At 47.8% G+C, this 21,723-nt stretch overlaps 1 protein-coding gene across 1 annotated transcript in view; it reads right to left on the reverse strand.

Moving 5' to 3' along the window:
* Positions 1–21,723, reverse strand: part of cftr (CF transmembrane conductance regulator) — a 46,903-nt gene that overhangs the window by 11,592 nt on the left and 13,588 nt on the right. The window contains exons 8-20 of the mRNA XM_079743563.1: positions 19,399–19,645; positions 17,739–17,831; positions 14,883–15,059; positions 14,196–14,387; positions 9,166–9,260; positions 7,486–7,572; positions 6,263–7,109; positions 5,786–5,914; positions 5,629–5,666; positions 4,372–4,658; positions 2,728–2,807; positions 1,810–1,960; positions 24–251 (exon numbers count right to left, since the gene is read on the reverse strand). Coding sequence (XP_079599689.1) covers positions 24–251; positions 1,810–1,960; positions 2,728–2,807; positions 4,372–4,658; positions 5,629–5,666; positions 5,786–5,914; positions 6,263–7,109; positions 7,486–7,572; positions 9,166–9,260; positions 14,196–14,387; positions 14,883–15,059; positions 17,739–17,831; positions 19,399–19,645 — 2,651 coding nt within the window. The remainder of the gene's footprint in view (positions 1–23; positions 252–1,809; positions 1,961–2,727; positions 2,808–4,371; positions 4,659–5,628; positions 5,667–5,785; positions 5,915–6,262; positions 7,110–7,485; positions 7,573–9,165; positions 9,261–14,195; positions 14,388–14,882; positions 15,060–17,738; positions 17,832–19,398; positions 19,646–21,723) is intronic.

The following is a 21,723-nucleotide window of genomic DNA, read 5'->3' on the forward strand; positions in this document are numbered from 1 at the left end:
CTGCCGTCGCCTCCAGTACTCACGGTTGGTTCCCACGGCGATGAAGGCGGCGGCGGTGAAGAAGAAGACAAAGATGACGTCGCAGCGGAAGAGGAACCAGCGCAGCGTGGCCAGGTAGTGGAACCAGGCGGCGGTGTGCGTGTTCAGGGCCTTGTGGAAAAGGGTCTCGAAGTACGCCTGCCGCCCGAACGCACGGATGGTCCACAGGCCCTTCAGAGAGATGATGAGGTGGGAGAAGATAGGGCTGCGTGCTGCAGAGAGGAGGAAGGGCGAGAGGGGGCTCATCATGGGAGATGGTGGACAGTGACAGGTGAACCCTAGCGGTTAGCTGTTAGGCCATTGGCCATCAGCAAAGAGATGTAGCATTAAAGCAGGTTTGAGGAGATTACATTTAGTTTATACATTTCAACTTAATGTTGAAATTGAGAGAAGAAATTGAAAGACCTTAAATTCAGGGCCATCAAAGCAAAAACATTTACAACCTAGTGAGACGTAGAGCTGGGCGATTAATAGATGTTTAATCGTAATTCGAAGTTATGGTTTAGGACGAAAATCGATTATAAAAAAAAAAAAAGAAATGGGTTAAATATCAACATGACAGCATGCACTGAAAAATGTGAGTGTGTAGAGTTTGCTTAAAGTCTGTGGCGACCATAAGCAGCAGCTCATATTATTCCTACATCTCAAACTGAGGCACGCAGCAGAGTGGGAGATGGGGGTTATTTATTTAGCTTCTGTTAATCATTGTTATTCATCAAAACAAATCCAAACTTAAAAAATATTCTTTTTTTCACTTATAGAAACAAATCGATTAAAATAATAATCGAGTTTGGTTTGAAAAAAACTGAGTTGTTTTTATTATTATTATTATTATTATTATTATTATTATTATTATTATTATTATTATTATTTTAGGCCAAATCACCAAGCCCTAGTGAGAAAAGGCAAACACTTAAGGGTGGAGATTTCAGCATTGTTTTTCTCTCACTCTATTGAATTATCGTCCCAGATTGAAACTATTTCTCATTAAACAGCTTCTCACTAATTGCAAATTAATCGTACTTCCCTGTGCTTCTCGGAATATCCTCCCTTCTTCAGTCTTTCAAAGGACCCCACCCACTGTGTCTCGCTGCATGATTTCACGTTGACACACAATTCCATTTCACAAGTGTTTGCTATGGGCAGGAGCCAGAGGTGACCAGAGCATGTGACATTCTGCCCTGTCCTTTGTGCACAGACAATGTGTGACACACGTTCTCCTGTCTCCTCCCCTCTCTCTCTTTGTAGAGGAGAGTCCAGGATGGAGCTGAAGGAAATCCCAGATCGGGTCACCCCTCTCTCTGACCCGGTCCCGGTCAGAGCAGGGCCTGGCAGAATCGGGGACGTTGCCATGGGGGGAGATGGCGTTGAGAGCCGGGCCAATATCTACGACAACACCCTGTCATGTCTGTCAGCAGGGTCCGCACAGATGGCCCTCTCTCTTCCTCTCCGCTTCACTCTGGCACAAAAGGTACACCAGCAAAAATAAACCCGGTGTTCCTGGGGACTCTTGACTCGGCTTGACTCGGCAGGCAAGCTCAGGGAACAATCCCCTAATGGGCATGGCAGCCCTTTGACCCCATCACCACAGGTCGCTATGGTAAAAGTCGCCGGTCGGTCTGCCTGCTGATGGCTGGGCGGGGGCGACTCTGACGTTGGGATTTTTTCTTTTATTCCCCAACATCCTGCATTCACTGAATATTTTTTATTCCTGCATGGAGAAGCCGGTCTAAGGGGCACGCACGCATGCACGCACGCAAATAGTCTTACCTTCGGCCTCAAGCAGTTTGAGTTGCTGTCCAGTTCGTAAGAAGTACTTCCGGAGGAAGACGAAGATGGCGCCCAAAGGGATGACTGCGATGAAGATGTAGGGCCTTATGATGGACACGGTGAATATAGCTCCCAACACGATTATGCTCAACTGGAGAAAGAGAGAGAGGGGATGACTGAGATACATAGCATGAAGGTACATTTACACCGTCAAGTACAGCCAGAGATATATCAGCATAACTCCATAAAGCTGAAATCTGCTCAACTGTTCTGGTTGCTCTGGAGATGCTGTCACTCAGCCGCGTTGCAGTCAGAAGTGATTGCGCCCCATGTTTCCGTGTGTTGTTGGGGTACCATTGGAAATCAACGGTCACACATTGTTTTGTGTGGATATTTAGTGTACATTTGTCTGACATTTGTCAAAGATAAACCAGTCCCTTTTCGGCTAATGTTATTGGACGGCTTTACGGTGGTTATTATAACTGTATTTTTCATTGGATATGTAGCTTGACTCTTTGGTGCAGTAGGACTATCTACATTTTAAGTATTGTATTTATTGTAAACAATAACAGATCAGTGGCCTTAACCTGTGGCTGCCCACGTGGTGGCCGGTTCAGTTCATACTGCAGTCGTCTGATTTGTGAGGGAATTGGCTTTTGAATACAAAAAAAACTGATGGTGATTCGGCTCCATAGATGTGTAATGCACTGTGAGTATTGGTGAAAAATATGTAATAACTTGGGATTTTTATTGTCTTTAGTTATTGATTTTGTTTTTTTCGGTATTGTATTTAAATCAGAGATTCACACCACTCCTTGAATTCAATTCAGATTAATTGAGTCATGAGCACTGTCTATCTCCCGAAGGAAATGTGCTATATTTTTTAGAACACAGTATGTGCATGAGGCCCAGGCATACCTGTATGAGGTCAAAGAGAACCAGAGGCAGCATGTCATCTATAGTCGCCATGTCCTTGGTGAATCTGTTCATGATCCGACCTGCCGCAGGGCCCAAAAACAATCATTAGCTCTCTAAGCACTGCAGACACATTACAAGGGGCCGTTTTCAGCACATAAAAAAACAATACACTTGCACTTACAACAAAAATGTATATTGATAATAGTTAAGACATACTGTAATTAAAGGTACAATATGCTACTTTTTTTTATAAATATACTAACACATTCTATCATGAAGACACTAACTTCAAGGCTACGTAGATCGACTCCCTCCCCTCACACATATGCAACTCAGACTCAATAACCACATTCAAGAGTCAACTCAAAACTCACCTCTCCAAGAAAGCTTATGACCCTGAGCCCACCTTTACCGCACCTGACACATTTCAAAACCTTATTTTTATTTTGAATTTTTCTGTATTTGGTTTTCTTGTTTTTCTTTGTAAAGCCTCTTTGAGTGAGGCCCTAACCCACAGGATGGGGCCCTAACCTAGGAGGAGGGGGCCCTAACCCACGAGGAGGGGGCCCTAACCTAGGAGGAGGGGGCCCTAACCCACAGGAGGGGGCCCTAACCTAGGAGGAGGGGGCCCTAACCCACGAGGAGGGGGCCCTAACCTACGAGGAGGGGGCCCTAACCTACGAGGAGGGGGCCCTAACCTAGGAGGAGGGGGCCCTAACCCACGAGGAGGGGGCCCTAACCTAGGAGGAGGGGGCCCTAACCCACGAGGAGGGGGCCCTAACCCACGAGGAGGGGGCCCTAACCTAGGAGGAGGGGGCCCTAACCTAGGAGGAAGGGGCCCTAACCCACGAGGAGGGGGCCCTAACCTAGGAGGAGGGGGCCCTAACCCAGGAGGAGGGGGCCCTAACCCAGGAGGAGGGGGCCCTAACCCACGAGGAGGGGGCCCTAACCTAGGAGGAAGGGGACCTAACCTAGGAGCGGGGCCCTAACCTAGGAGCGGGGCCCTAACCTAGGAGCGGGGCCCTAACCCACGAGGAGGGGGCCCTAACCTAGGAGGAGGGGGCCCTAACCTAGGAGGAGGGGGCCCTAACCCACGAGGAGGGGGCCCTAACCCACGAGGAGGGGGCCCTAACCCACGAGGAGGGGGCCCTAACCCACGAGGAGGGGGCCCTAACCTAGGAGGAGGGGGCCCTAACCTAGGAGGAAGGGGCCCTAACCCACGAGGAGGGGGCCCTAACCTAGGAGGAGGGGGCCCTAACCCAGGAGGAGGGGGCCCTAACCCAGGAGGAGGGGGCCCTAACCCACGAGGAGGGGGCCCTAACCTAGGAGGAAGGGGACCTAACCTAGGAGCGGGGCCCTAACCTAGGAGCGGGGCCCTAACCTAGGAGCGGGGCCCTAACCCACGAGGAGGGGGCCCTAACCTAGGAGCGGGGCCCTAACCCACGAGGAGGGGGCCCTAACCTAGGAGGAGGGGGCCCTAACCCACGAGGAGGGGGCCCTAACCTACGAGGAGGGGGCCCTAACCCACGAGGAGGGGGCCCTAACCTAGGAGCGGGGCCCTAACCCACGAGGAGGGGGCCCTAACCCACGAGGAGGGGGCCCTAACCTAGGAGCGGGGCCCTAGCCCAGGGTTAGGGGCCTCACCGGTCTTCATGGTGTTGAGCGTGGCGATGTTGGCTCGCAGCACAGCGCTGAGCATCTTCTCGTGGAGCCTCTTGGAGACGGTGAGTAGCGTGTGCACCAGTGGGAGGCCCCTGAAGAAGCCCAGGGCCAGCACGCTCTCCGAGGTGGCCACGTAGATGTAGATGATGTAGTAGGCGCTGGTCGGCGTGACGATGACCGCCAGGTGGGTGGGCTTGGAGGCGGTCATGTTGGCGTGCTCTGCGATGTAGGAGGGGGAGTTGGGGTTGGCCTCGTTTCTCCAGATCTCTCTTGGATAAGGGAAGGGGCGGGGGGGGTGTTACGTAAGGGATAATGTATAGAACGCCGGTCATTATCGGGAAAATAAGCCCCGACAGAAAGGGGCTTATTTTCGATAATGACTGGCCCTCTATGCATTACCCTGCTTATTACACAGCTTTTTTTTTTATTATATATTTGTTACCAGCATTCGTAGCGTTGATCAGCAGAGAAAATAGTCTGCCAAAGACGTTGACGTTGCTTAGCAACTGAGTACACTGGTGTGGATAAGTTATCGGACTACTTGCGGAGTGATACAAAAGACTGTCATTATATGCTTACAATTATTCACCGCCTGAAGTTGTGAAGGCCCATGCAAGTGAACGGAGCGTTCCACAGCATTGATAAGAGCTGTGTAGTAAGGGCTGGTTATGGTTCCACGTTCACGCAACGCAACGACTAGCAGACGCTTTCAACGCTGTGCTGAACCTTTATGGTTCTGCGTCGGGCTTTAGTAAGCAGACCGATCACAGCCCTTTCTGCTGCATCGCCTCGACAGAAGGTTACAATATTTTGGAGGCGCACGTCAGGCCCTTCCAGTGGACGCAAGGAGGGTCCGCAAGGACATAAGGGGTCCGTAACCCCCCTTGGGTTGTGGGAACGTGGGACCATAATCAGCCCTTTAGTGATGAACGTGCAAGGAGTTCCTCTCCCTGTAGAATGTTACTGTGACTGCAGAGAAGCTACTGTCACTCCCCCAAATACACAAGCTTTCATCTCCTGAATAAAAGCCAAATGTGTGCCTTTTATTTAGGAAATATTTGCTCTCTGTGAATTGCTTTGTACCAATTTGAAAATTATATGTTAAACAATGATACATTAAATTAGAATAAACTAATAGCAGTGTGTTGCTTGAGTCAATAGTCGAACAATATATTTTTTTCTTCGCAGTATGAATGAGTGAATGAATGAATGAGTACTCTAATGAAACATTATACTTACTTAGTGATGAGAAATATGCCTATGACTGATCCTGCAACCTGCAGAGTGAGAGAAGACATATGCACTGGAGAAACAGAACTCGACTTCACAGTACATTCAGAGTGGAGCTAATCAACAGTATAAAGTTGGATCAATATGAAATAGAAATCGTAATTACCTCAATAATGAAGACAACAGCTATGAATATTAAAACGTAGACCAGGTTCCTGTTGGTGGTGATATAGCGCAGATAGGTGTTCCATGAGGTAGTTTCAAAAATGTTTTCGTGCTCATCGGCAAAACATTGCTGTGAAGAGAAACATCTGGTTTTTGTAGAACAAATCAGAAATAAAATTAATCTCGTTTTTATCCATGGGACAATTAACATACTTAACAGAGTTCACAGGCATATTTGAGTTTTTGATTGGGTAAAATCTATGCAAGTTAACCTGTTTTATCTAGAGATGCCACTCCTATTTTTGATATATGTAGTGTTAGGTTACTCTGTAGCAATATCATGTATAGTTTAATCTATCATGCACATAATATTATATTATAATAATACAGCATATACTCTCAATCAATAAAGTATTTGTCCCATCGGGGCTCAACAAAGCACGACACTAATCTGATCTCATCTCCGTCTCGCCCCTACCTCCATGTCCTCTTGGTCCACGTCCTCGCTGATGTCGAACACGCTGTCCAGGGACAGGCGGCGGGCGTAGATGTCCAGCTCCGACGCCAGCTGGCACGCCGGCGTGAGGGACAGCTTCCGCCGGAAGGAGGACTGCATCTGCGCGTGGCGCCGCTGGTGCTGATTCTGTCCCACGCCGCCGCCGCCGCCGCCGCCGCCGCCGCCGCCGCCGCCGCCGCCGCCGCCGCCGCCGTTGGTGATGAAGGCGAGCACCGACTGGCGCCGCTGGCCGTGCAGGTGCTCCAGGCCGCTGTGGTACATGTTTCCCCTGGGGAGCACCTCCTCCACCTGGTCGTCCTCCGGCACCACCGAGAACCTCCGCTCCGAGAGCTGGTGCTGCGAGTCGTCCTGCGGGGAGTTCCCGCCGCCTGCGGAGGGGGGCGGCCCCTGGGAGCCCCCGATGAAGGAGAACTTGCGCGCGGCCGCCAGGGGGTTGAGGATGAGCGACTGCTTGCGCTTCTCCGGGTGGTGGGCGTCGCTGATCGCGGCCGGGGAGGGGGCGGGCTGGCGGAAGGAGGCCTGGCGCAGGGGATCAGGGGAGCGGAAGGCGGCCGTCTCGTCCACGGACACGCGGCGCAGCGTCTCCGTCAGGATGGAGCTGCGGCGCTCGGCGTTCATCTTGTCGTAGGCCTGCAGGCCGAGCAGCAGGGAGCTGAAGTCGGGCCGCTGGGCCTGCAGCTCCGAGAAGGTGCCGTAGAAGTAGCACACGCCGTTGTGGAGCAGGAGGATCTTGTCGGCGCGCTTGAGGTGCTCCAGCTTGCTTGTGACCACCACCCGCGTCTTGGAGGCCATCAGTTTGCACAGGCACCTGGGGTGGGGGGTGCATGGGCGGGCCGGTTGGACATGCAGACTCTACACCAGGTTACATCTAAAGAGACATCATCAAGGTAGCCAGATCTGTCTATAAAGAAATGTTATCAAGGGTGTAGCTCGTTACGGCTCTCTGAAGAGAAAGACAAGCTGGCTTTTACAATATCCCAATACATAAATACTACTGTGAAAAATAACAATACAATTTCAGCATTGTACATTATACATTTTAGTCCCTCTAACCTAACAGCATAACACAGTTATACCATGCGCAACTTTAACATGTCAAGTACAACAAACCCTATATCCTTGACCTTCAAACACTAATCCCTTCCCCCCAAAGACATGAAAGACTCTCTGTTGCTAATACACACTTTTCAAAGATCTCTTTCTCCGTCACGATGTCCAGGTGGGTGAAAGGAGAGTCAAGGAGGTAGAGGTCTGCGTCTTTATACAGGGCTCTGGGGGAGAGACGCACACACACACACACACACACACACACACACATACATAAACGTGTACGCACGCACACACGCATGCACGCAGACACACAAACACACAGACACACAGAGCATATGAGAGAGATGATGATAGACAGAGGGGGACAGAAGAAAAGAGTAATTTGAGTGACTTTTTGACCAAGTGACTGATGTATGGGGTCCTTGAAGTAATGGTTCCCATCGCACAGCTGGAAACAGCGGGATTAGGCACAGAGCGATGAAAGCTTCACTTTGCAAGGTTCAATCTGTAAAGTTAACCCCACTTATGTCACCCCTGTTCCCAGAATCAATACTTTTAGTTACGCACGAACGCTCCCTGCAACAATTACAGTTGCGATCAATAACCGATCACATGACCTTGAGCGATCGATCATGACCTTTAAAGCCTGCCATTTTGGAACCAAAAACCCACATAAGCGGCAAGTTGTTAGGCAACATTGGAGTTGTTGTTTTTGCTCATTTGTCTTACCGGAAGGAGAGAGTGATAGAAGAGATAGAGATAGAAGAAGTCAGGCAGAGAGATGAGCATGTGGTGGGGTTTCCAAGAGAGTGGCTTAAATCAGATCATGAGGAATGATAGAAGCACTTAAATCCCATCTGAAAAGGAAGTCATCAGGCAGATCCCGGACACTTTAACAAATGGATATGCACGCCCTTTTAATAATCTACAAGGGATTCAGGCGAGCCATAACATCTATCTACTGTGGTTGTAAAAAGCACCACAAGCACCAGCCGGAAACTCACACACATAAGGGAAAACCGTGGCTCATGAGAAATCTATTGTATTGAGTGGTAATTAATATTGTGTAGCATCCCAGTATGCTAAGGGAGAGAACAACACATAGGAGGAAGGATGTGTGATTATTGTCACTGCTACACTCTCATAACTTATGTTTGTCAACACACCAACAACAGCCTCACTTTGATTAATTGGTTAATTAGTGAGCAACTTAAGGTCCCTTGTTACCCAAATCTAAACGAGGACAATTGCAGTAGTCATCCATCAGACAATTGTTATGACTTTGACTACGCACACTGGAAAGCTTATGCACCCCGGCTATTTTTAGTAAAGTACAATTAATGGATGACTGGATACCGTTAATAACAGCAGTGACTCATATGATCCCCCCTCAGGCCTTCATCAGTTTATACTGTGAGATAAGTGGTGAGCGTTCCACGCGTCAGCACGGAGGTACGCTGTGTTTCAGCAGCACATCTTCAGCGAGTCAAGGGGAAACGGCCATGCTCTGCTATGTTCTAATACTGCTCCCTGCAAAAAGATGGACCGTTGACTTCATTGGTCAAGGATTTGGGTTCTGACGTCAATTTATGTTGTTTTTTTTCTTTGTGAACAACATTTTTTTGGGGGGCTTGGGTAGAGGTGTTGCTACGTTGTCTCTACAACAGAGACAACGCAGCGACATCAACATGAGTAGTTCTAACTGGAGAGACATTGAAATCCGCGAGCTGCTGTCATGTGAGAGAAGGTGATGCAGTCACATTAAACGAAGGCGGGGACAGGATGCATGCTGATAGGTGTGTGGCTGATCGTACCTGGCCAGGCCGATGCGGGCCCTTTGGCCCCCGCTAAGTGTGACACCGCCTTCCACCACCGGGGACTTGTCCTTCTCAGGGAGCAGCGCAAAGTCCTGCACCAGAGAGGGAAGAAGACTAGATGAGAGGGAGGAATACATGCAGCAATACAGAGATAACGCGATCAAGTCTTAGCCTGGTCCTACCAGACTCTCGTACTTCATTTAATTTGCACAGTCTGAGAGTCTGGCCAATCTCCATTGACAAAAATAAATCACTTGAAGGCAGGTGTCTGATGGAGTTTAAAACAATTGAATCTGCCCAGTGCCACTCTGATTCTGCCATAACCAATCGCTAACGTTTGACTACAACTTAAACTAACGCACTACCTCAACGTCATTGTTCTCAGTCACTCCCTCTGTTTTCTGATTGGACCGGCAAAATTTGACCGCAAACCAAGAAGTGGTACTGAAGGGAAATGAAAATTGAGCGGAAGTACGTAGGCGGGCAGAGTCAGGCTAATAAAGTCTCCCATTCAAACACACATATTGAAAATAGGACTCAGACCAGCACAGGCAGCCCCAAGGACTTTGTGACGCAGACAAATGTTTTGTGATTCACTGATTTCTTTCACTTTTCTGCTGCCATCATTTTGCCAAGGTTACACCAAGGTTTCATTAGGGGTCCGAGCTGCGAAGCTGCTTGGTCCCCTATTGTTTCTGTAAAAGTCAAACTGCTGCCTATACCGTAAGTCGAAAACTCTTGAAATGTTCAGGTGTGGTTACCAATAACAACCAATACCCATAAACCCAAATTCGTGGTACTGCACCCAAAGGTGGAGGTATTGTAAAAAATCATGAATTAGGCTTATTTCTCCTCACCAGATTGACCTGGACTCAAAATTCTTTCATAATATTAATCTCTTAAATCAGATGCATCTTTTTCACCCTGGTCTTCTGCTCTAAAAATGTTTACTTTTCCCATAATTTCATAGAAATGCCAAACGTCAACAGTCTCAACCCATTTTGCCTATATGACCATTTTGTTATTGTATAACTACCATACGGCTATCATTAGGTGGATACCATTAACAGTGCAAATTCTCGGATCTATACTCTTTTAAGAAAGCCCTTAATTCTCTTGTGAAATGTGTGCTTGGAGGTTTCTGGATGTTGTATGCTTATCAATAGACATTTTCACGATGTGAATGAGGCTTCATGCAGTTCAGGAATGTCAGTGGCTCAACGGAATAATGCTGTGTACTGGTGATCCTTATGTTGATTGTTCGAATCCCGATTAGAGCATTATGAACAAGCTAAACATGACATTCTGTCATTGCCAATCATTTAAGTAACACAACATAGCACCTGAAATTCTTCAGGCAATCAACATTCCGGCTCATTATTTTCCAAGAATCTGACTGCCAAGACACAGTATGGCATTAAGGGGAACTTCTTCGTTAACCATTTTTCCTGTCATATTAATATTTCTTCCATTAGTGTTCTTGACAACAAATGTTTAATTTCCCCAGAATTTCAAAGATTTTTCAGGTATTTGCTTTTAAGAAAGCCCTTAATTAATTTGAGAAATGTTTGCTTGGGGTTTTCTGGCTGTTGTGTGCTTATCAATAGACATTTTCACCATGTGAATGAGGCTACAGTTCAGGTTTGTCAGTGGCTTAATGGGATAATGCCTTGTACTGAGGATCCTTAGTTTGAGAGTACGAATCCCGATTAGACAATTATGAACAAGCTGAACATGACAATCTGCCATTGCTCTGCAGCCGAGGCACAGTATGGCATTAAGGGGAACATCAACATCTTTCCTTCATAATTATATGTCATATTTATATATCTTCCATTAGTGTGTTCTTGACTTTTCATTTTGCTCGGACCCCATTAATCACCGCTTGCGTTTATATTTATATTTGTAATGATTAGATTGCCATGAACATGGTCAGAGGGACAAAAAAGAGAGATTGCGTTTTGCATCTTCCTTTGAATGAACAGGGACGGCTGGAAGTGGCTTCCAGTGAATATGCCATGGCGTGATAGCACAGTGTACGGCAGCCAATCTCACTGAGAGTAACCATGACAATGTGGGCGTACCGCCACATCATCAAAATAGTCATTACAACAGTAACTGTGATGACGCTAAGCGCACCACAGGGCGAAGACGGCCGTCATAATTGGGTAACCATGACAACACCATTGATACCACAGGCCATGAGGGTAGCGTCACCTCCCCAAAACAAGCCTCTGCCTACCGCACTGCCTCTCACAGAGTGATAGGAGACACACACACACACACACACACACACACATCAATGTAAATATCAGATTCAATATGTTGCGTCAACCAAGAACCCACACAGGTGTCCCCCTAATAACACTCATTATGGGTCTGCTGCTTTATGTTCCAGGGTACATGGTCCTCACTGGTTCAGTCTGCTGCCCGTGGTCTGCCACATAAAGGGGGCCGTAATTAGTGCAGGGCGACACCGGTGTTTATCATACCAAGATGAAAAAGGGTCTATTGACCTTCTTATTGAATTGTATTTATTAGGCTGAAATCTATTGGATATTAGGCCCCAGTAAAAAATAATTAAGAAAGTGGCTGTCAGAGTATTGGTTCACTGTTTAATGTGGTCAAAATAAGATATCCTGTAGACTGGCTGCTTGCAAGTACTGTAAACTGTTTATATTTGGAATGACAAAATCAGCATCAGCACAATATCCAAAACCTGACTTCTTATGGTTAGTGCCGTAGTGGAGGAGCAAGCAGTGAAGGGCAGCTTGAAAAGTGCTCGGAACCTGTTCCTCACATTTGAATGTCTAACAGTTAAAGTAAAGTAAAAGTAACTGACAGCTACTCTTTTTAAAAACATATATATTTGTGTATATAGATAATATGGTTGAGCATATCATGTATTTGTTTTGCTATGTTTGTATTCATTATTGTTTGTATACCCATCCTTATGCAGCTAAAGGTACTCTATAGCCATAGTAAAATGATAAATAGTAAATGAATACGTAATACAAAAATGTGAATGATAAAACATGGCAAATACAACAAATAACAAATACACCCAGGCCAGAACATTTAGTGTGCCAACAGACAGGACAGAACAGAACATCAAAACAAACAGGACAGTACGAGACGCCACCGACCAATACTGTGACCAAAACATTCAGCGGGACACTGAGGGAGGATGGCACAGGAATGGAGTGAAGGATTAAGTCTATCTTATTCCTTTAAACACAAAAGGTGTCCATCTTATTCCTTGAAACACAAAACCTCCTACCTTTTTATCTGCCACTTCCGCTCTCCTGCTGGCAAGCCACAGGGAATTAAGTTAACAGGGTGTTTAACAGCGCGTCCAGCGTGGCGAGCTAGTGAAAAGGCATGTTGTGAGTCAAGTAGCCGAACAAAGCAAGGCAGCTAGGAGCTAGGGGCTAGGAGCTAGGGGCTAGGAGCTAGGGGCTAGCGGCTTACTGGGGGGTTTGAACAGAGTGGGGGGGTTGGGGGACCCCCCAGGGCTGTGTTGTCTGGTGTTTCAACAAGCTGGGGGTGGGGGGGATAACTCTGCCGGGTCGCCTCTAGGCCCCCTAGGGGGTTGCCGTGGTGATTCTCCTTGTGGGAGGAGCAGCTGATCATCATGGTATTGGGTTTAGACGCGTCCCTTTGGTTTGGGTCCTCCCCCCCGACATGACTGATGACTCATGACGACCGTGTGCATTGTACCATAGACCATGATTTGCATTGACACACAGCGGCCCTCGAGGACGACCAGGGTGTTACATAGGCCAAGCGGAGCCCTTATCATCGCCCTCTTTCGGTCTTGGAGGCCTGCTCCATGCCGAGTCATGTGGTTGTTCTGTTGGAGCCTTTCAGTAGCGCAGAGCGGGCTGTTTGCTGTGACATCAGACCAGTGTTTACCCTAAACGCTGGAAGTAACGTAAGCGGAAACGTAGGCCGTCATGGGGGGAGGTTGTACTAGTCTGCGCCCACGTCAGATCACAGATGATGGGCTGTCCTCATTGAAGTGTCTGGAAGACGTAGACGTAGATGACACATATGTGTGTGTGTGTTTATACGTAACTAATCCTACTAAATGTGGATCAAACTGTTGAAAGCACTTAACCAAAGGACCCGCTCAGCCCACTGTAGGCCAGGGATTCCAGGGCTCGTTATCGGTTCAGTCAGGAACCCCCTCATTGTCATGCTCATCAAATGCAACCGGCAAGATGATATCCCATCTCCATGACAACAGCAGACGGTCCCAGTGTGAGCTGAGACCGTCTGCCCCAGCTCACACTGGAGGTCGGAACGAGAAGAAGCCATCACTCAACACTGAGACTCAGCAGAAAGTGCCCTGTTGTGTACTAATCGCTCTCTCTCTCTCTCTCTCTCTCACTCTCTCTCTCTCTCTCTCTCACTCTCACTCTCACTCTCTCTATCTCTCTCTCTACCTCTCTCTCTCTCTCTCTCTCTCTCTCTCTACCTCTCTCTCTCTCTCTACCTCTCTCTCTCACTCTCTCTCTACCTCTCTCTCACTCTCTCTCTACCTCTCTCTCTCACTCTCTCTACCTCTCTCTCTACCTCTCTCTCTCTGTCTCTCTCTCTCGCTCTCTCTCTCTCTATCTCTCTCTACCTCTCTCTCTCTATCTATCTCTCTCTACCTCTCTCTCTCTATCTATCTCTCTCTCTCTCTCTCTCTCTCTCTCTCTATCTCTCTCTCTCTCTATCTATCTCTCTCTCTCTCTCTCTCTCGCTACCTCTCTCTACAGATTTTTCATCTATTTAAACTTTAACTTTCTCTCTCTCTCTTCATCTCTCCCTCTGACTCTCTCCCTCTCTCTTTCTCTCTCCCATGTGATTACAGTTCTTTCTCTCTCATTCTCCCTCCCTTCCTCTCCCTCCCCTATTGCACATATGATTCCTCTGCCCACTCAGCTCTCTTACCCCTAAGACCCCTGAACACAAACATGCGGCTTTGTTTACCCCAGCAGGACCACAGTGAAGCCCCAGACAGGATGTGACGTCAGTACCTCCTCCAGCTGACAGGCCTTGATGATAGAGGTGTATCGGAGCTCGTCATAGGTCAGGCCAAACAAGATGTTGTCACGGATGGTTCCGGGCATGATCCAGGACGTCTGGGGGCAGAAGGAGATCCGCCCACTGTGTCGGATCTTCCCTTCCGACGGAACCAGCTCTCCCAGGATCATCATGAGCAGGGAGCTCTGAAACCAGAGCCAGGGGCAAGTCAGTCAAAGAGATGTCCACGCACACACACACAGACACGCACACGCATGTAGGGGCACATGCAGGCACACATACGAACACACATATGAACACACATATGCAAATACACACAGACATACATACACGAAGTACACCACTCCTCCCAAAGGATTACGTAGCTGTCCGTCATTTTCGCATCACATCAGGTATTTTGCTATTAAGGGCTGATTATGGTTCCATGTTCACGCAACGCAATGACCACGCAGACGCTTCGACGCAGTCCTGAACCTTTATGGTTCTGCGTCGGGTTTTAGAAAGTGGACCAATCACAGCCCTTGCTGCTGCGTCGCCTCGACGGAAGAATACAATTTTCGGGAGGCGCACGTCAGGCCCTTTCGGTGGACACAAGGAGGGTCCGCAACGCCCTTGCGTTGCGTGAACGTGGGGTCATAATCAGCCCTTTAGTCCTGGTGATGTTGTGTTGCATGACCCACCTTCCCTGATCCAGTGGAGCCGGCCACCGCCAGCATCTGGCCCTTCTCCATGTACAGGCTGATGTTCTTCAGCACCGGCGTGACGTAAAGGTTGGTGAAGAAGAGACCCGCGTCTCCGTTGGCGTGCCCGTTGGCCTTGTTCTCCTGCTTGATCTTCTCAAACAGTTCCCCGATGCCCTGTGTTGGAAGGAGGAGAGGAGGAGGAGAGGAGGAGTTAGTACCACTAGAGCACATAATGAAATGCAATAACGTGAACTTTTTATCAAACATTTTGAGAGTATTCAAAGTATGTCAACTTTTTTCATGCATCTTTCAATTCTGTTATATTGTGCACAAAACAACATGCCTTTAAAAAAGAAAAATACATTACGTAAATACATACAGAATACATTAAAAGTAAATTTCTCAGATTTACCTCACTAGGCTAAGAGTCAGTGTGTGCATGTGGGTTTACTTTGTGTTTGTTTGTGAGAAATGAATAATGGGATTCATCCCACTTTGAATACCTAAATTATGCATTGCGTAATCGTTGTCCTTCTGAGGCCCTAAAGAGGCTTCACAGTGTTGTCCATTCAATCTGTCACCACAATCCTATACATCATGGGTTGACACGTCTATCCACTGGAGAAAAGAGGAAGCTGTCATGACGAGCTGGTTTAATTATTGACCTCTACGGTCTTTTTATGGGTCAGTGTCCCTTCAATGCCAAGGGGGTTGCTGTGGCTCGTCTACGAGGCCACCCATGTAATTCACATTCAAATGAGCTGACGTGCGTTCTGTCAACAGTAAAGAAAGGAGACCCCCCCTCCCCACTCTAAGAACGATATGCTGCCAGGAAGAGCAGTGTACAAGGAGGGCATCCAGGAATAAGTGGGTGTTCAGGATTCCCGATCTAAAAAGCCGATGAAGAAGTTTCCCAGCAAAGCGAAAGCCTAATGATGCAAGCTCCTTTTTCTCACGGTATCGGGTGGTCAATAAATCACACCTGTGTGCACTGGTAGGTTTATGGGCACAATGTCGAACTACAATGAGATGGCTCTCCACAGGTGATAGCCACAAATAAATCCATTATCTTGGGAAGCATGATGGGAATAGAAGTCCTCTGGTTCTTTTATCTGTTTGTTATATTGATCACTATGTGGTGACCAGTGTTTGGAATAACACCGTTTGAAAGAACGCCGTTAGGTAACGCCGTTCTTTTTTCAGTAACGGGGTAATCGAACCAATTACTGTTTCTGTCGTTATAATGCCGTTACCGTTACTGTACGTTAAATGTGGTGCATTACAATGAATTGATTGAATAAACTGCGTAATCCGAACGCACCCCCGGCTCCAAACACAAACTGCTAGTGAGGAGACCGGGTGGGTCAACAACGAGATAAGCGATTATGATTGGCTAAGGCAGTCATGTTTCATGGTGGCCAATCGGAGCCAGTCTTTTTACACACAAGCCAGGACACGCGCGCCACACACACGCACGCACGCACACACCGAACAGATTCGATGAAGCAGCAGAAATGGCGAGTCCGGAGCAATCCGATAAAAAGTTGGCATTCTCTGTAGTATTCGGCAGATGTTCCACAGCCTTTGCAACCAAGCAAATTAAAATTCAGTTAGAAGTTTATCAGGGCCTTGAATGGGCAGTTCAACCATTTAACACATTAAGGCCAAGTGAAAACTGCTCAGAAAAATCCAAATTCTTTGACATGTAGCAACTTTCTTTTTTTACAGTAACGAAAATAGTTACTTTCCCTGGTAACTAGTTACTTTTAGTAATTCTATAATAATAATTATATTATTATTATAGAATTATTTGAATTACTGAAATATTTTTTGAGTAATTCAGTTACTAAGTCAGTTACTTTTTGGAACAAGTAGTGAGTAACTATAACTAATTACTTTTTTAAAGTAACGTTCACAACACTGGTGGTGACTGTGTCTCGGTTACCAAGGAACCTGTGTGTGACAGGGGCTGACCGGCTCTCAACCTCATTTCATGTTCTACAGCTTCAGGAGGACACTTCCGTTCCTCGGTCACCTCGCGGCTAGCCTACACCGCCTCCCTTCTGGCTGGTCTGCCTGCATGTGCCATTCATTCTGTGAAGCTCTTCCAGAATGCCACAGCCCAGCTGGACTTCAACCAGCTCAGGTTCTCCCACACTACACCGCTCCTACTGGTGGCTGCTTGAATCCGATCCAAGTCCCTGGTGCTTGCCTACAGTGCTACAGATGGCTCTGACCCAGAGCTGGACATGGTCAAACCATACACCCCATCCACTACTCTCTATGACTGCAATGCCGCTTGCTACTCCCTCTCTTCAGGGGCCATGCTGCTCAACATAATCTTTATAGTTTGCTGTCCAGATCAATGTCTCCAAAAGCCACCAACGGTTAGCCTGGAAGTCCAGACCCACATCTAGAAAGCTGTAGGGTCTGGCAACGAGTAATGAAAATGGCCCAACTCGAGGGGCGGCACCAAGCATGCATTTGAAAATATCACTGCACGCAATTGGATAACCCTACGATAACCACTGGATAACCACTGGATAACCCTACGACCAATGACAGTATCCAGACCTGCGGAGCTAACCAATAGATAAGACTCTTGCCGTATCCGGTCGGTAAAACAGTAACGCTTTCGGCACGCCTATATCAGATAAACCGATGTGATTGGTTAATGCTCTGGGCCAGGGGAATTGGGGAGAGAGTATATTGCTCGTTCCCAGAGTGACTCGCTGAGCAAATTCAAATTGTGCTCCTGCGAGAACTCTCGATTTCCAGGGTAACCAACGATATGGTTAACGTTAGAAAAGAAAACCCAGTGATGAGTGAAGTTATTTACACACACAAACACACCTCGTCCCAGGACGCAGAGACGTTGTCGAGCTCCAGCTCTGTGGTGGTCAGGTTGTACTCCAGCGCCCGGTGTTCCTCCTTTAGCAGGAAGTCCTGGAAGGAAGATACACACACCACTATAAAGATGCTCCTGAACATAGAAACACACAGTGCCACACACACATCCTGGTGCAGGGTTAGGGTTAGACTAATACACCAAACACACACCTTAGCATAGACACTCACGTCACACACACCTCAAAATAAGCACACACACTTCATACACGTCAGATACACACAGGTCAGTGTGTGCGTGTGTGTGTGTGTGCCAGTGCGTGTATGTGTGTGTACCCGTGTGTGTGCCAGTGCATGTGTGTGTGTGTGCCAGTGCATGTATGTATGTGTGTGCCAGTGCATGTGTGTGTGTGTGTGTGTGTCAGTGCATGTGTGTGTGTGCGTGTGTGTGTGCGTGCGTGCGTGCGTGCGTGTCATCAGCTCTTCAGATCAAATGCAGCATCAACTAAATTATAGTTTAAGTTATCCCGTATATCACTGGTAAAAGGGACATACTGTTTTCTTTAAGGAGTTTGGTTCTAGGCCAACTGGTTTAAATAGACTGACATTTGGGGCATTGACCCATTTTACTAAATTGACAATGTTTCTAGGTAGGGAACATTACATTAGGGATGTTACATAAAAAATGCAAACCCCATTCCGATGAATTATGTTTGTTTTGTACACACTGCACTATTCTACAGATATACAGGGGGGCATGTGGGATATGTGATTTATCAAGTCATGAAATATGTAGATATACTAAGAGAGCAACGCTATAGCTATTGAATGCTTTGTTTTTATAACATCTAAATACTCAGGGTTTGAACACTACCTTTCCATTTATATCCAACCTACCAAGCCTCTTTTTGAATGGAAATTTTCTTCAAGAGACAATATATAATGAAAGATGTTCTCTGTCAATATCAATTTACTTATTAACTTAACGTAAAAAAATGCATGATTTTGTAGGTTTCAATGCGGGTTGACTAACTGCCCATTGTTATTCGATTGTGTAAAAACCCCTTTAGTGTTCTGTTAAGTGGCTCCGTGAGTATCAACAGTGTTTGTATTTAAACACAGAGCTGAATGTGGTGTTTTCTGTTTCATCTCCGTCTCGACCTTTGGGCGTAGCGCATGTTGTTGATGTACACACACACTTTAACGCTGGCCGCACCGCGCTGATCTCAAGACAAATGAATCCCACTACAGTAAAGCTGCCACTCCCGAAAAGCGATAACATTTGTATGCGTGCGTGCGTGTGTCTATGTCTGTCTGTCTGTCTGTGTGTGTGTGTGTGTGTGTGTGTGTGTGTGTGTGTCTATGTCTGTCTGTCTGTCTGTGTGTGTGTGTGTGCTTGTGTGTGTGAGACTGTGTGTGTGTGTGTGTGTGTGTGTGTGTGTGTGCGTGTGTGTGTGTGCGTGTGTCTATGTCTGTCTGTCTGTCTGTGTGTGTGTGTGTGTGCTTGTGTGTGTGAGACTGTGTGTGTGTGTGTGTGTGTGTGTGTGTGTGTGTGTGTGATTGTGTGTGTGTGTGTGTGTGCTTGTGTGTGTGAGACTGTGTGTGTGTGTGTGTGTGCGTGTGTGTGTGTGTGTGTGCGTGTCTCCCCCTCTGTCCTCCAGCCCACCTCGATCTTGGCGACCAGGGCCAGGGTGTCGTACCACATCTGGATGGAGCCGGGCAGCTGGCGTGTGAGCGTCATGCGGAGCACCATGCAGTAGGACGCCGTGGTGAAGATGCGCCGCAGGATGATGCCGTTGCTGAGCGCGTGCGGAACGATGGCCGACACGATGACCAGGATGGCGGAGAAGAAGTAAGAGGCGCTGTAGAAGTAGCGCAGCGAGCCGATCTTCCTGGTCAGGGTCATCTCTTCCCTGGGGGAGAGGGAGAGAGGGGGAGAGGGGGGAGGGAGAGAGGGGGGAGGGAGAGAGGGGAGAGGGGAGAGGGAGAGAGGGGGAGAGGGAGAGAGGGGGGGAAGGGGAGAGGGGGGGAGGGTGAGAGGGGAGAGGGAGAGAGGGGGAGAGGGGGGGAGGGAGAGAGGGAGAGAGGGGGAGAGGGGGAGGGGGGGAGGGAGAGGGGGAGAGGGAGAGAGGGGGGGAAGGGGAGAGGGGGGGAGGGGGAGAGGGAGAGAGGGGGAGAGGGGAGAGGGGGAGGGGGGGAGGGAGAGGGGGAGAGGGAGAGAGGGGGGGAAGGGGAGAAGGGGAGAGGGGAGGAGGGAGAGAGGGGGGGAAGGGGAGAGGGAGAGAGGGGGAGAGGGGGAGAGGGGGAGGGGGGGAGGGAGAGAGGGGGAGAGGGAGAGAGGGGGGGAAGGGGAGAGGGAGAGAGGGAGAGAGGGAGAGAGGGGGAGGGGGGGAGAGGGGGGGGGGAGGGAGAGAGGGGGAGAGGGAGAGAGGGGGGGAAGGGGAGAGGGAGAGAGGGGGAGAGGGGGAGGGAGGGAGGGAGAGAGGGGAGAGGGAGAGAGGAGAGTGGGAAGTGGAACAAAATAACACAATGTATGCTTTTGGCAGGTCTGTATGTTTGCCTCGTCAGTGTGTCTGTCTAGAGGTTGTTCTCTAGCTCTATGTGGGTTAGTCTAGTTGTAGTTAGTAGTCCATCTGTCTAGAGGTTGTTCTCTCTAGCTCTATGTGTGGGTTAGTCTAGTTGTAGTTAGTAGTCCATCTGTCTAGAGGTTGTTCTCTCTAGCTCTATGTGTGGGTTAGTCTAGTTGTAGTTAGTAGTCCATCTGTCTAGAGGTTGTTCTCTCTAGCTCTATGTGTGGGTTAGTCTAGTTGTAGTTAGTAGTCCATCTGTCTAGAGGTTGTTCTCTAGCTCTATGTGGGTTAGTCTAGTTGTAGTTAGTAGTCCATCTGTCTAGAGGTTGTTCTCTAGCTCTATGTGGGTTAGTCTAGTTGTAGTTAGTAGTCCATCTGTCTAGAGGTTGTTCTCTAGCTCTATGTGGGTTAGTCTAGTTGTAGTTAGTAGTCCATCTGTCTAGAGGTTGTTCTCTAGCTCTATGTGGGTTAGTCTAGTTGTAGTTAGTAGTCCATCTGTCTAGAGGTTGTTCTCTAGCTCTATGTGGGTTAGTCTAGTTGTAGTTAGTAGTCCATCTGTCTAGAGGTTGTTCTCTAGCTCTATGTGGGTTAGTCTAGTTGTAGTTAGTAGTCCATCTGTCTAGAGGTTGTTCTCTCTAGCTCTATGTGGGTTAGTCTAGTTGTAGTTAGTAGTCCATCTGTCTAGAGGTTGTTCTCTAGCTCTATGTGGGTTAGTCTAGTTGTAGTTAGTAGTCCATCTGTCTAGAGGTTGTTCTCTAGCTCTATGTGGGTTAGTCTAGTTGTAGTTAGTAGTCCATCTGTCTAGAGGTTGTTCTCTAGCTCTATGTGGGTTAGTCTAGTTGTAGTTAGTAGTCCATCTATCTAGAGGTTGTTCTCTCTAGCTCTATGTGTGGGTTAGTCTAGTTGTAGTTAGTAGTCCATCTGTCTAGAGGTTGTTCTCTCTAGCTCTATGTGTGGGTTAGTCTAGTTGTAGTTAGTAGTCCATCTGTCAAGAGGTTGTTCTCTCTAGCTCTATGTGTGGGTTAGTCTAGTTGTAGTTAGTAGTCCATCTGTCTAGAGGTTGTTCTCTAGCTCTATGTGGGTTAGTCTAGTTGTAGTTAGTAGTCCATCTGTCTAGAGGTTGTTCTCTAGCTCTATGTGGGTTAGTCTAGTTGTAGTTAGTAGTCCATCTGTCTAGAGGTTGTTCTCTAGCTCTATGTGGGTTAGTCTAGTTGTAGTTAGTAGTCCATCTGTCTAGAGGTTGTTCTCTAGCTCTATGTGGGTTAGTCTAGTTGTAGTTAGTAGTCCATCTGTCTAGAGGTTGTTCTCTAGCTCTATGTGGGTTAGTCTAGTTGTAGTTAGTAGTCCATCTGTCTAGAGGTTGTTCTCTAGCTCTATGTGGGTTAGTCTAGTTGTAGTTAGTAGTCCATCTGTCTAGAGGT

Source organism: Pollachius pollachius (genome assembly GCF_949987615.1).
Source record: "Pollachius pollachius genome assembly, chromosome: 9".
Classification (NCBI taxonomy): Eukaryota; Metazoa; Chordata; class Actinopteri; order Gadiformes; family Gadidae; genus Pollachius; species Pollachius pollachius.